The sequence below is a fragment of the Miscanthus floridulus genome, chromosome 8 (genome assembly GCF_019320115.1).
Source record: "Miscanthus floridulus cultivar M001 chromosome 8, ASM1932011v1, whole genome shotgun sequence".
NCBI lineage: Eukaryota > Viridiplantae > Streptophyta > Magnoliopsida > Poales > Poaceae > Miscanthus > Miscanthus floridulus.
The window spans coordinates 214,173,750-214,188,468 of record NC_089587.1 but is presented as its reverse complement, the minus strand read 5'-3'; the positions used below and the strand labels follow the sequence as shown (position 1 = coordinate 214,188,468).

Below are 14,719 nucleotides of genomic sequence, written 5' to 3'. Positions count from 1 at the left end.
AGGTGCACCACGACCAGACGCACCCCAGCGTCAAGTCCTTGTTCTCCTCTTTGTGCGTCACCATGTCATCAAGACCAGACTCAGCCACCGCGTGTCAGGTCACAAAGTGACCCAGCGTCCGTTCAAACTATAGACAGAGCCCGAGCGCGCCTCCTTGTTTTATAAATGACCGGACTTACCGATCCTACGTCCGGTCACACCAGGAGCAGCGTACGGTCACTGTTTTTTTAGTGACGATCACCCCCTTCACTTCACCAATTTCTCCATCCTTGCTCAAATATGCCAACCACCAAGTGTATCACATTGTGCATGTGTGTTAGCATACTTTCACAAACATTTTAAAGGGTTTTAGCACTCCACTAGATCATAAATACATATGCAATGAGTTAGAGCATCTAGTGACATTTTAATAACCGCATTTCGATATGAGTTTCACCCATCTTAATAGTATCGATCCTAAATATGATCACACTCGCTAAGTGTGTTGATCACCAAACAAAAAGCTCCTATCAAATTTCACCTTTGCCTTAAGTTTTTTGTTTTTATCTTTCTTCTTTTCCAAGTCCAAGATCATGTCCATACTATGATCACATCATGATCTTCATTTGCTTCACCACTTAGAATGTAATCACTTTAATAAATTAGGTCAGCACATAGAATTTGATCGATTCATCGAAACCAAACTGAACTTTCAATCGTCTCCCGACCGCCTGCGTCACCGCGGGTCTCCTAGGCGGCGCAAAGAAGGCAGCGCAAGCAGCCACCTCCTCAGGCGGCGCGAATGACACCGGAGCTCTGATGCGGCGTCCACGGCGAGGTAAACTGCCATTTCCTCTCTTGCGCTTCAACCTCCTACCATAGATGGGATGGTGATGTCTCTTAAATTGCTTCTCTTTCATTCATGAGTACCGTGAGGTCCCCATCTGATGCTTCCTTTGCTGTTGGTGTTCTGTGCCCTTCAGGTGCTCGGTGAAATGCCCAAAAGGGCTTTGCTTGCTAATTTTGCTCAGTTCGGCGCCTTGCAGTCATCTAACTATTCCTCTGTGTTGCTTATGTATATATAGCTGAACGTGTGTTATCTTTGCAGCTTCAGTATGCATGTACTTTAACATCCATTAGTTTTGCTTTGTGCTGCAGGAAACCCAACCAATCAATAGCTGAATGAGGCTGACTCATCTGCTTCAGCTTTGCATTTACGAATGCCAATTTCAGAAACCCTGAGCGTGAGCATCTAGGTAATATTGACTCATCTCCTTCAGCTTCACATTTCCGAATGCCAATTTCAGAAACCCTGACCGATTGGTCAGGCAATAGCTCCAGGTTTCGCCTTTAAAATTTTATTTCCCTGTAATATTGCCTACTGCTATCCTCATTACATTGCATGCTTTTCTGGCTATGGTGTCAGGTTTCCATTATTAATAAAGCATTAATTAAGTTGACATAAGGTAAACTTGAAGCTCCATCTGAAGACACGGTTATTTGGACAGCCATGCATATGTGTACATTTCTTATTACTATATGACTACACCTTAAAAAAACGTAGCAGATATGCCTTCTGGCTATGGTGTCAGGTTTCCATTATTAATAAAGCATTAATTAAGTTGACATAAGGTAAACCTGAAGCTCCATCTGAAGATACGGTTATTTGGACAGCCATGCATATGTGTACATTTCTTATTACTATATGACTACATCTTAAAAAACGTAGCAGATATGCCTCATGTATGCACAGGCAAAGGCCAGCCTGCTAATATGATAGGTCCCTACAAACGCAAGAAATGGAGCAACACATGCATAAAAAATCCGCTTCTTTTTCCCACCTGTGACATTGCCATTGTTTTAGGTTTATCCAATTCTCCAGGTCTCTACCTCCAGCTATGGAACACATGCTTTTTCTATGATTACTTGATCAGTAAAATGTTTTCCCTACGATCAATAAACTGCCTTTTCCCTGATTGGTAAAATCCATCCCTCCATACCTGGCCAAACTATGCATGTCATCATATGACCGAACTCTGCTCTTTGTTTACAACAGATATGACACGTGCAGGGTTGTCCATTAGGACTGAAAATCGCAGGATATGCTTCTCCAAGACAATAAGGTAGGTTCCCATATTTTAGCAAAGAAACAAGAGTTCTAGACATCACATCGTTCTTATTTTCCTTGCGTGTTTTTTTTTTTTTTTTTTTTTTTGCTCTTAGCCATACTTCTTCTGTATCTTCATAACATGATTATTGGTTATACATATTCATACTGCATCTGATCCTTTTCAGGATAGCAATAGGTATAAATACTATCAAATGCAGCTAACAGCTTAACACCAAGCAATGACCCACTTATACTCCACAGGTACTTACGTTCCTAACATTCACGCACATCTAACAATGTCTACATGCTTCGAGGGACTTCCCATAGGTGTCTACCCACGTCACCTAAAATATATCGTGTCTTGAAGCCTATGCAAATGCCCTTCTGTATGGTTATTTAGTATTTTAAAAGTTAGAACCATATACTTATTCTCCACTGTTACATGAGCGTGCTACTTGAGCACTTCATGAGACCATTTACACCTTTAATAATCTCTATTCCTTTCATCTTTATTTAATCATTTTGGACGGTTTAATTTCATCATAGGTCAAATAGCTCCCTGCGGCAACAAAACTAATCTTATATTTTCTTATACTAATTGTGCTTAAGGTAACAGAGGAACCAATCTGGGTGGCAAATTTATCAGTTTCGCAAGTTAAATGCTCTGTTTCTTATATCCCAATGAGTTGTTGCTTCATTTTGAGTAACTCTTACAATGCTCTAATTCTCTCCCGGATGCATCTAGGTACTTTTCTGTTTTACTGATCCCCTTGGCTCTCAATTTGAGGTCAGATTTAACTGAACAAAAGTGAATCTCGCCTGAAAATTTTGTGAAGCCATTTCATTTAGGTTTCCGGCTGCTTTAGTACAATTGTACCTGATTCTTGATTTTGGGCTATCAGCCACCAAAACATTTCCCATTACTGTTCTTACCATATCATGTCCCTTTCCTTTTTCTCTTTTGTTGATTTCAAATTTTTGATATCATTCTTCCACAGCCTATATTTGATTTTGCACGCTAACAAATCATACCTCCATCCCCTCGCAAAGCGCGGGGTTACCTGCTAGTTGGAAGTTATTACCCTAGGAAAAAACTTAATCCTTTGAATCTTTAGTATCTTTCAAATCTTTATTATCCTTCGAGTCTTAAGCATGTTTTGAATCCTTGTAGGGAAGGCTATAAATTATATGGCCCTTGCTAGAATCATAGTGACTTACCTTAATTTTGATGATGTCCCCCATCAGTATTTGTATAGAGCTAGACCAGATCTTTCCTAAAATATAGCCTAGGATGATAGTGTCATTCTCTGGGTGTTGGGGATTCAACCTCAAATAATGCAGCCCCGAAGCCGATTAACAAGTTTTAACTAATGTCTTTTCAAATCGCAAATTGTCTTTGTTGTTCAGGATAGACTGCCTAAATGAACAAAGGAGAACCTTCAAAGGGCGTCGGCGAGGCCCAAAAAGCGAAATCAAAGTTTAAGAGATTAAGGACCGAAGGCCTTCGGTTTTTTATCATATTTTTTCTCTTATTTTCCAATTTTTATTTTCAAGATGGGAAGTTCTGAGATAGAATTCAGATACTACATATGGGACCATTATCGCATATAACATAAAACTTCTCTCCCAATTCTATTTATCCGAGCTTCTCGATCTGTCATTATACCTCGAGTAAAGAATAGCAATTTCCATCCAGCTCAAAGCCTTTAGGACTTCCTTGATAGCTGGCATTAACTCTTACGCCAAACCAGCTGATAAGCTTTAAAAAGTTCTAGTTCTACATATTCTTTTTTTTAGCCTTTTTCTTTTGATATCACAAAATTGAAACCAAAAGAATTTCTATTATTTTCCTCATGTTTTCAAACACGTCCAATAAAGTCCTCCCATAAAAATGTTTTAATAGTTCTTTTTGCTAATATTTGTGTACACTACTCAAACATTTCCTTTTGTATTCATACCTGTATTTTTATATAGGATAGTAAATCAGCAATAATATTTTTCATAAGACTCTAATTCCATGTCTCTCTTATTTTTTCTATAGTCAACGTGTTTTCTTTTTTTGCTTTAAAATTTTGGATCTTAAAGCATATACACGTGGAACAACTTACTGTTTTTTCTTTAATTTATAATCTCATCTACTTTATTTATAATACTACTTCATGAGCTAATAAAATTATTTTAGTAAAATTCAATTCTCTCAGCGACCACGTTAAAATCTCTCGAGGTCCTTATTGGAATTCAGGGAGTCCGCGATTGGAAATCAAGAAACGTTACATTACAGGAGAGAGGAAAAAAAAAGAGGACGTAAATAGTCAGACCACCACTCTCTTCACTGTAGGGTTCACGCGTGTGCAATAGACCAAAAGACGTATAGTTACAGTGCTCTTTTCTTTTGGAGTTACTATAAGGTATAGTATATATAATAGTCGCTCTGTATACTGTGTACGGTACATATGGTATAGTGCTATCCTGAATTCTTGATACATACTCCCTCCATAAAGGAAAAAAATGCAATTCTCGCTTTTCGAGGAGTCGAACCGTTTGAATTTTGACTAAATTTATATAAAAAAACTAGGGAGAATTGTCTATTGGGCATTCAAAGTGATGGTCCTTTACTAATGGACACCTCCTTTGAAGCATTTTATCATAAGACACTCTGGTTCGGTAAAATTAGACCACATGACACCGCAGACCGGTTGCAGCTGGTTGAGGAGTGAGAACAGCGATGAAATGACATTCTTGCCCCTGCCGCTTTCTTCTTCCTCTCTCCCTTACTCTTTTTTCGGTTTCCCGTTCACTAGCACGCCGTCCAGCCCTGGACGTCCCCTCCCTACGACAACCCGTGACGGCTCCTCCCGACCACGGCGCCAGATGCGTGGCCCCCGGCGTCGGCGCGAGCAGTAGCGCCGCTCCAGCGCCGGCGAGGTCGCGGAGGCAACAACAGCAGCTTTGGCGAGCTCGTGTGGGTCCGGCACGGAACAGCAAGGTCCGACGGCGAGGTGATGCGCTCCTCCCCCGCAACAACCCTCTCACCATGTATGTGTGTGCGCCCCTCATCATCAGATTTGGTTGCTTGCAGGTTCGAGGAGCTCAAACTCAGATCCGATGGTGCTCACGGCAGGCTAACCTCCTCATACCGTGTCCGACGCATCCGGCCTCAAGCGATGGTCGTGGCTTCCGGATGTGATAGCGGCGGCCCCGACTTCCAGCTGCGACGGCGGCTAGGCTATCCCCGCGCAGATGCGCCTCCCGCCGGTGGCGCAGCCAGCCTGGTGCAGACGGTGCCTCCCGACGGCGGCGTGGCCAAACCGCGCGGCACCAGCTGGCGGCGGCGCACCCTGTGTGCACGACACCCCCGAAGGTAGTGGCGGCGGCCCCTTCCAATACATCGGTCGCAGCGCCCCACCCTCCCAACGGCAACAGCACCGGTGCATCCGGGCCATAAGGCGGCGCGACTCGCCCTGCGTGGATGCTCCCCCGCGGTGGACGGCACGGCCGTGTTTGACGCCGACGGCCCGGCCTGTCGTGCACACAAGGCGGCCATGGGCGGCGGCGCGGCTCGCCTGGCGGGCGCACCGGTCGGCCAGCCACGTGGCCCCCGGCGTCGGCGCGGCCAGATGGCCCCCCGCGTCCGCTCTTCCTTCTCGCGTGTGGAACAGACGGCGACGGCCCGACCAGGCGGTGATGTGTGGCCTGTGTTAGTTGGCCGGTTCCCAACAAGTAGCAGCAAATCCCGGTGGCATTCATGCAGCAGGGACAGGAAACAGAAAAAAGAAACGGAGAGAGAGGAAGAAGAAAGCGGTAGGGACAAGAATGTTATTTCATCATTGTTCTCTCTCCTCAATCGGCTGCAATCGGTCCGCGGTGTCATGTGGCCTAATTTCACCGAACCAGAGTGTTTTCTGGCAAAATGCCAGTAAAGGACCATCACTTTGAATGTCCAACAGACAATTCTCCCCCAAAAACTACTATCATTCATGATATAAAATAAATATCATTAGATCGACTCTATATACTATGTACAGTACATACGGTATAGTGCTATCCTGAATTGTTGATACGTACTCCCTATATCCAGGAAAGAATGCAATTCTCGCTTTTTGAGGAGTCGAACAGTTTGAACTTTGATTAAATTTATATAAAAAACTACTATCATTCATGATATAAAATAAGTATCATTAGATTAGTTATAGAATATATTTTAATAATAAATTTTGTTTAGAGACATAGGCCCTGTTCGGCTTACCCCATATTCGACTTGTTTGGCTTCTTTTTTCAGCCGAAACAGTGTTTTTCTCTCACAACAATTCAGCCGGAACAGTGTTTTCAGCCAGTTTCAGCCAAGTTTCAGACCAGCGAACGGGGCCATAAATGCTAATATTATTTACTATAAACTTGATAAACTCGAGTTGCATTCCCATGATTACATTCTTTATCGGACTGTGGGATTATCGTTCACGTATCAGTACGCCGCAGGCAATTCCTGCTAGGCTGCTACCCTACCATCTAACCACGATTCATAATTAGCCTGTTCGTTTCGGCTGAAACGATCGTGTATTATAAGTCAGAAGTATTATTGGTGGGTTTAGTGTGAGAGAAAAATACTGTTGCAACTTATAATTCACGATCGTATAAGCCGAAACGAACAGTCTGCAAAACACCTGTTTGCTGTAGCATAGCAGCATCTTCACTCCGCTGCACACGCACAGTGAGCGCGCGGCGAACTGTCCGATCGCAATTGCGCCGAGGCTTTCGACGCTGACCGCCTGGCCGGGGCGGGCCGGAGCTGCTCTCGCCAGCTCGCTACCCCCGGCCGCACCGATATGCGCCATCAGGTGCATCACGCATCAACCAACAGTGCCATCCAACAGCTGCGACTGTGAGCGACCGTGGCGGGACAACCCGCGGTTTTCCAGATTCCGCCACGGACGACGCCCGGCCCCGCTGTAGCCGGCGCGCTGCCTACGCCCGCTCGTACCGACGTGTGCACCACCGCCCATCGTTTCCTCCCCGTAACCCCAGCCGGTGTCGTCGGCTCCCTTTGCATCCAGGAGATCCAGGAGGGGCGGGCAGGGGCCAGCCCATCTCTCTGCGCGGCTAGCTCCCTTTTGCACGAGGACGACGAGCCCAGCGCAGCAATTTCTCGGTTCTCGCAACGGTGGTGGTGTCACTGTCTGGGCTTCTCAGGCCCGCGATGTGACGGCGCTCCTTCGAGCAGTGTTCCTGAACATGGCCGGGCATGCAGGAAGGCTGGGCGTTTGAGGTGAACGGACGGACCAGCGCGTGGGACGGGAGACTGATGGCGATCGGTGCCTTCCCTTTCGGGCTCCAGCACAGCAGCGATGGCAATGGGCAGTGAAGTCAACAGGACTAGCTAGTGTGTGTGTCTGCACTCGACCAAGATGATGAGGGTCCGCGTCCGTCCAACCGGAGCTCGGTAGCGTTAATTGGGAGCTAAGCCGGCATGGTATCTCACCGATCGTCCCCTGAAATCCGGGGCAAAAAGCCTTTAGGACCGGGATTGCCACGAGACCTGCAGCCCGGTGAGGTCAGTTTCTTGCGAGCTTTGGGTTACTCGTCGCCGATGGCAGGTGCGCGTACTTGGCTTTCTCAATCGGGGAACTCTTGCAGGGGCAGCGCACCTCGTGCTCCTGGTTCCCGACTGCGACGCCAGTGACTCAGTGACTGTGCAAACGCATGCGTCGTTCTCGTTCAGCATCCGTGGGCCGAGGGCATGCCGGCTGTAGCTGCGAGTGCGAGCTGCTCTTATTCGGTTTCTGCCGACTGCAGGGTTGCAATGCACGCCTCTTTGTTGGGATTGGGGGTTCGTCATGGCAAACCGAACTTTTTCTTAAAAATAAAATAAAATACATCTACTGAATGGTCAGAGTCATCCTGCTACTCTGCGCTGGTGAAGCCTAGCGCAAAAATAACCGAGGTAGCAATTGAAAACTACCGGTCCGTACAGCAAATACGTAGTTAAGTAAGGTAGCATTTGAAAACTACCGGTCCGTACAGCAGATACGTATAGTTAGTACCAAAAAAGAAAAAAAGATACGTATAGTTAAGTAAGGAGTAGACATCAGGAACAGATTACTTGCTGTTAATCTTGCTCTCAGGTACACTACCAACCATACTTAACGAGAGTAGCTCCAGAGCGACAGGGCGGACATGCGCAGATATAGGAGTATGTCGTTTGCCTCCCCTGACCCGCCCTCCCGCGCACTCCGTCGGCCCTCGCGTTCCAGAGCCCATGCCCCGTGGCACGGTGGCAGACCGGGTCGTTGTCTCCATTGCCCGTCCATGTTATTCCACACCCGCTTTAAAGGGACCACCTTGTCACTCTTCCTCCCCCATGTCCATGGTCATCGTGGCGAGGGCAATCCAGCCGAGAGTTAGTCACGGTTAGTTGTTGCCTGCCTAGCATGCAGCTCTAATTCAATCCGTGCAGCAGACGCCAAATCGTGACAGGTAGTAGCTAGGAAGGAGGGAGGGAAGGGCAGGCCATGGCGCTCGAAGCTGTGGTGTTCCCGAAGGAGCTCCTTGCGTGCACGGTGAAGGCGCGCCCGGCGTCACTGGGATGCGGCTTCCATACCGAGGAGCTCGAGGACAAGGGCGGCGTGGTTCTGCAAGGAGAGGCCGCCGAAGCGCTGCCGCCGCCCGGTTCCGGTTCCGGTGCGGCCACCACGTGGGAGTGGGACGCGGTGCTCTTCCCGTGCTCCACTGCACCTGGCGCAGTGGAGGAGTGCTGGGATGTGCAGCACCAGCTCTCCGTGTCCCCGCCGCCGCCGGTGCCCTCCGCCATCGCAGCGTCGTCGTCCGCGCGCGGCAAGGCTGCCGCGGCGGCACGGAGACGACTGCGACGCCCGAAGGCGGTGAAGAACACGGAGGAGATGGAGAGCCAGCGGCGCAACCACATTGCCGTGGAGCGCAACCGGCGGCGGCAGATGAACGAGTACCTCTCCGTGCTCCGCTCCGCCATGCCGCCCTCCTACGCGCAGCGGGTACGTACGTACAACAATCTCCTCCATGGCTCTCTCTCCAGCTGTGCAATGAGCGTAATGTACCCGCCGCTCCCCGGCAGGCAGTATTGTCCTAGCTGCAAGAACTTTGCAGGTCATGTCACCATGCCATGCATGTGCACGAACGGCTGCATTGTTGATTGCCGCTGTCCCCACAACTTTTACTGTAACGGATGTCAAATCTTGCTGGCCCCCTGGCCTGGCCATCCGCTGCTGGCTTCTGCCTCGCCGCGCCATGCGCTTTGGTTGCATATGTCACGGAATCTCTAGCGATCGTGTACTGCCTGCAGGTGCAGGCATCAAAAGCCGCACCTTCTTGAGCGCCGAGCTCTTGGTCGCGACCGAATGGCATGTTCCGTTTGCAACGTACCGAGCGTTTACGTTAACATGGTGTACGGCGGTGCAGGGTGACCAGGCGTCGATCGTGGCTGGTGCCATCAACTTCGTCAAGGAGCTGGAGCAGCTGCTGCAGTCGCTGGAGGCGCAGAAGCGGCGCCAGGGCGGGTGCACCGAGCCACCGCCACCTCCGGCGCCGTTCGCTGGCTTCTTCACGTTCCCTCAGTACTCCACCGCCGCGACGGGTGTGGTTGGCTCTAGTGACAGTGCTGGCTCCGGCGGTGATCAGAGTGGCGGCGGCTGCGCGGGAGCGGGAGCGCGGCGGGGCGTGGCCGACATCGAAGTGGCCCTGGCAGAGAGCCACGCCAACGTGAAGGTGCTCGCGCCGCGGCGGCCGCGGCAGCTGCTGAGGATGGTGGTGGCGCTGCAGTGCCTTGGCCTCACCGTGCTCCACCTCAACGTGACCACCACCGCCGATCACCTGGCCTTCTACTCCCTCAGCCTCAAGGTAACAAACTACCGGCACTGCGCAGGCGCGTGGCTATTCGATCGACTCCAGCTGAGCTCAGCAATAACACTCACTAACACATTCTCCTCGTCCTTGCTGCTGCAGATGGAGGATGAGTGCCGGCTGTCGTCGGTAGATGACATCGCCGCCGCGGTGAACGAGATACTCGGCAAGATCTCCGACGAGTGCGCCGCCAATTACTTATTAGCTGCTTAGCTGGAGCACTACGTATATCTTAGCAAGTGTCATGTATGATTGTAACATCAATTTGATCCTAGTACATGGATAACACTGGCAAGTGGCAATTCGCGCCACTGTCAGGCAGTACTACCACTCCATATGTTTGCGTGCAAGTAAACATGTATCGATTGGACCAGCTTACGTATGTAGTCTTTTGCAGCGCAGTACTGTACGTATTTGTCTGTATCCAGAATTCAGATTCACATCTCACATCAGCGCCAATTATTAGCACCGATCGATCGAGATGCCTGCGTGTGCACACGGGTGACCTGTTCGACTGTTCGAGGTCGTCGATGAACTGGTGGACCAGCGCTTTTCCTGACGAGTTTTGCTTCAGAAAACTGCTTTCTCTGACCAGTCAGCACGCATTAACCAGATAAGAATTAGCATGGATTATCCAGCTCCTATCGTATTTCAAGGTGATAGAAATAGAATTAGCCGGCTGCAATGCAATCATCTCATGTTACCATCGTCGCAAGTGGCAACGATCTTGCGTGTGTTCTGATGGCTCCAGGCATCGAGTTTACACATGAAGAACGTCGTTGACAGCATGACACACTGACACGTCTCGTTCATTGCTCTCGAGTGCAAGTGGGTTGGGTGAATGAACCTGCATGTGTAGAGCCTTCGCTTACATCATTCTGCTGGCACTGATCGGGGCAAAACTTGCATTGTAGGATCGGATCAGAATCCTTTCCCAGCCGCAAGGTGACTTTTGTTGGACGTGAATCATTAGGGCATAGGGTCTTTTGCTGATTGGGCGTTACGAGCATCAGTTCGGAATCATCGCGTTGTGCCATGAATTATGAACAGCCATGTTTGTATATGGACATGAGAGGCGACCAAAACGACCTAAAACAAAAGGGTTGAGATTCGACTGTATGTACGGACAAGTTTATATATTTACGAAATCGCTAATAAAAACCATCACGAAAGCGTGTTCCATGCAATGTGTAATGACATTCTAGGTTATTTTTCTCCCCCTTGTAGGGGCAATGAATCCGTGGAAAGATTGGAGGTAAAAACAAACGAGCAAATGGACCAACGGTACTGTGGTTACTGCTGTGACTACTGAAAAGAATGTTACTAGGACGTGCATGCCTAAGAACTGGTGCACCTGGCACTAAAGTCTTTCGTGCATGCATATGCCAGCCTGCTTTGTGTGTTTGCTCTCGATGCTACATGTCGTAGCTTTGCTTCACGTCCTACCCTCCCCCTGTTCCTTCGATTTGTAGCCTGACACTTGCTGGACAAACAAAACCGGGCCACATATGCAGATTCCGTGCAACTGTGGAACTATATACATGTCGCCCTTGAATTTTTGTTTCAGTGGATTTCCTTTTGGGGTTTAGAGTGACAAATAAAACTGCATGGCTATTTGTTGAAATGTTATGAGCCTGATCATATTCTATTGCTCTCTGTTAAGACTTCAGAGTGATGACTGATGACTAATGACAAGCATAGACATCATGCAGCTGTAGCATGACAACCGAGAACTCGACTACCAACGCAAACAACCCGCAAAAGGTCATCTAACAGCCCCCCACAGATTTTGAAATTAGGCTTTTTCCAGGCCACTCAATCAAGGCACATTCTGATGCTTCTAAAATCAGACAACAAGATGCGTCGCCTTCGGAGGAAAATTTGAAAATTTCGTAAAGCGACACCCCCCCCCCCCCCCCCCCCCCCCCCCCCCCCCCCCCCAACTAAGGCTGCCTAATTGTGGAGAAATACTCCAACTCGCCTTATAAAGTCCTGCTACATATTCCCAGTGGGGCAAGGAATCATTCGCTCGCACGATTTCTAGGCCCTGGTGATAACTATATGGATCAGCAGCCTGAAGAAAGTCGCAGAGCAAGACAATATACATTCCCTTGTCTAGAGGCTGATAGTCTGTACCTCTGGATCTTGTCCTGAACTGGCTACGGCATTATACATTCCCTTGTCTAGAGGCAGGCTACAAGGAGGAAGCACATGCGGATGTACACACAAATTGTGGGATTAACTGAAGTACTGAACTACTAATACTAGTAATAATACGTAACATCACAGATTAGATTAGACAGCCAGATTAGAGCATTTGGGATGTCTGAAAGGAACGTTAATCTTCAGTGGTCCATTGAGCTTCCAATCGAGGAACATGCCAATGGCGCTACCATCAGAAGGATTCCCCGCATCAGATCGACGGAGGGGCTGCAGAGACCGTATAGAAAAGTTGGATAGGGACGGCGGAGTGGCATACGTGTCTCCGCGGACAAGTCTCGCTGTTAGATACGTGCCTCAATAATTGAGCTTAAGAAGTTAAGTATCAGAAAACGTAGCCTCAGCTCCTGATAACTAAACGAAAATAAAAAAATGGGAGCATTGTTATGGCATACATGGAGATATCGATCTCCATGTAGACGAAGTAGAAATTCCAACTAATGTTTTCAGACATCGGATTCAGGGCATCTTGGTGATTACACGCCAATTTGGGAATCGACTAAATCCTAGTGGTGGCATACTGGCATGGTTGTTTCTTTTTTCCAAAATCAAGAAGCCTGCATAGCAATAAGAAAACTGAGGCCGGGAAACACATTTAGTTCAGAATGGCACGCCAGACATGCGTTAGCCGTATGCAGACACAGATAAGCACAATTCAGACAATACGTCTTACCTACCATCCGATACCCTTCTTGCCTCTTTGGATCATCCAGCTACAATGCATGCAGTATTATTTTGCTCAGCAGTCTATCAGCCTAGCGTGCCATCGCCTGTCTGTACTATCTGGATGGTGCATATGCATCGAGCGACAGGCAGGGCAAACAGATCACCTGCTGCTGCTGTTCCGCTGCGTGCGGCATCAAAGACTTGTCAGGGGGATCCCTTACCTTCCCCGGTGATAAAGCTACCCTGCTGGCCCCTTCAGTCGATTCCTGTGCTAGTGTGCTGCACTGGGCACTGCTGCGTCGCCCCATCTTATGAAAAATTATTGCAGAGATTAAGAAACGACAATGCAATGGGGGAGGGACTGGCTGGAAAAAAGGTCGAGTCGAGACCGAAGGCAGCAGTTGGAACTTGTGCGTGGTACACCGGCAACAGTTTTAGTCTTTTAGGGGCTGATTGGTAGCCAGGTCCTCGCACGGTTTACCGACTCGTTCCAGCGTCGTGTTTGGTTTTTCTCCTCGCATCTTTCGTCTGCTCGGTCTCGTACCTCTACCCCCTCCATCCCGCACACCTCCGTCTTCTTGATTTCCACTTCCCTCTCGATGCAGGACGACTCGATTCTTGGCGCGAATGCTTCGGGCGAGCGCGGGAGATGCCCCCGTCCCGGCGAACGCGGATGTCGGCTAGGGTTACTGTCCCCCCGTTTCGCGCCTCTCCTTCCTCCATTGCTCTGGTGCGCCTTTCCTCTTGCTCCCCCTTGATCTCGGTTGACCGCCGAAGTCAACCTTGCCCGGCGGATTCATGGTGGTCCTCCGGTGCCGCGACAATAGACATCACCTGCGCCTCTCTCCTCTTCCTCTCTGTGCGGTGCTTTTGTTGATTTATGTATGGATTTTATTTGAGCTGTGCCATGATTCTAGAGTTCTTGTTCTTACATACTCAGATCTATGACCTGCTATTCCTGATCTACTTGTTCCTTGTTGTTTTTCTCTGGTTCCACGCTCAGATCTGGGGTACGGCTAACTTTTTTTATCTAAATATATGGTACACCGCAAATGCATGATCCCTGTCTGAATTTTTGCTTGCTCCTCGGCTAGAGTGCCTGATTGCAGGGGATGGATGTGTCCCAAGGCTTCATGGCTTTTCTGACACTCGGTTCCAACTATTTTCTTTGTAATTGTCTTTGATATTCTTGTTAAGCCTACGATGATACCTAAACTGCCATGTGTACTGGATTATAAAAACCTGATGACCTTGAGATTGTGAGGTACTCGAACTCTAGTCTAGTTCTTATTGGTTTTCATGTTTGTTTCTTACCAATGCTATGTTGCCTTTTGTGTTTCTTATGCTCCAAGCTCAAGGTCAACCGAGGAAAAACTGTTATCTGAGGCCAATCTGTTAACCACTTATGAAGATGAAAAGGTTATTGAGAAGCCTGTTGCCACTATCGTTGCCAAACCATCTTGGCTATTTCTTCTTTAAATGGTTCAGTCTTTCATGTTGCTGGTGCTCATCTTTTACATTGTTAAACGTGGGAAGAACTGCCTGTGATGATTAACCTATAACCATGTACTCATCAATTTACTTCAACATTGTGAGGTACTGGGACCGATTTGTTGATGTTTAATAGCTGGTTGGACTGTTGTATTATTTTATAATATCTCTTATGCTCCAAGGTCTTTGTTGATGATGATACAAATTGATCTGAGGTAATGTTTGTGTTGTTATGTTTGTTTGCGTGAAAATGATAGTAACCTCACCAAAGTGATACATGGGTGCTCACACCTCGTGCCATACTGCAAACCAAACACAAGGAGGAGGATCAGCTCATTCTTAAAATTAGTGCAAGTAGGCAACCAAACAAACTCACTGTCATCC

General features: G+C 48.1%; 1 protein-coding gene and 1 long non-coding RNA gene across 3 annotated transcripts; both read left to right on the top strand.

Moving 5' to 3' along the window:
- The first annotated feature begins 688 nt into the window (after window positions 1-688).
- LOC136474897 (uncharacterized) lies at window positions 689-3,935 on the top strand. 2 transcript variants are annotated; one of them, XR_010763039.1, is made up of 6 exons: window positions 689-817; window positions 963-1,054; window positions 1,138-1,235; window positions 2,036-2,102; window positions 2,275-2,350; window positions 3,497-3,935. It is a non-coding gene; the product is annotated as an uncharacterized lncRNA (long non-coding RNA). The 2 variants fall into 2 exon arrangements; XR_010763038.1 differs by lacking the exon at window positions 963-1,054 and having other exon boundaries at window positions 697-817.
- Window positions 3,936-8,367: 4,432 nt separating this feature from the next.
- Window positions 8,368-10,369, top strand: LOC136474896 (transcription factor bHLH94-like). Its single transcript, XM_066472468.1, has 3 exons — window positions 8,368-9,093; window positions 9,518-9,955; window positions 10,061-10,369. The coding sequence occupies exons 1-3, from the start codon at window positions 8,596-8,598 to the stop codon at window positions 10,169-10,171; spliced, it is 1,047 nt and encodes a 348-aa protein (XP_066328565.1). The 5' UTR covers window positions 8,368-8,595; the 3' UTR covers window positions 10,172-10,369.
- Window positions 10,370-14,719: the final 4,350 nt, after the last annotated feature.

Excerpts from the sequence above, each read along its gene's own strand:
- LOC136474896 (XM_066472468.1), top strand. The coding sequence starts at position 8,596 with ATGGCGCTCGAAGCTGTGGTGTTCCCGAAGGAGCTCCTTGCGTGCACG. Across the intron at positions 9,094-9,517 it reads CGCCCTCCTACGCGCAGCGG|GGTGACCAGGCGTCGATCGT; the intron begins GTACGTACGTAC and ends ACGGCGGTGCAG. Across the intron at positions 9,956-10,060 it reads TCTACTCCCTCAGCCTCAAG|ATGGAGGATGAGTGCCGGCT; the intron begins GTAACAAACTAC and ends TTGCTGCTGCAG.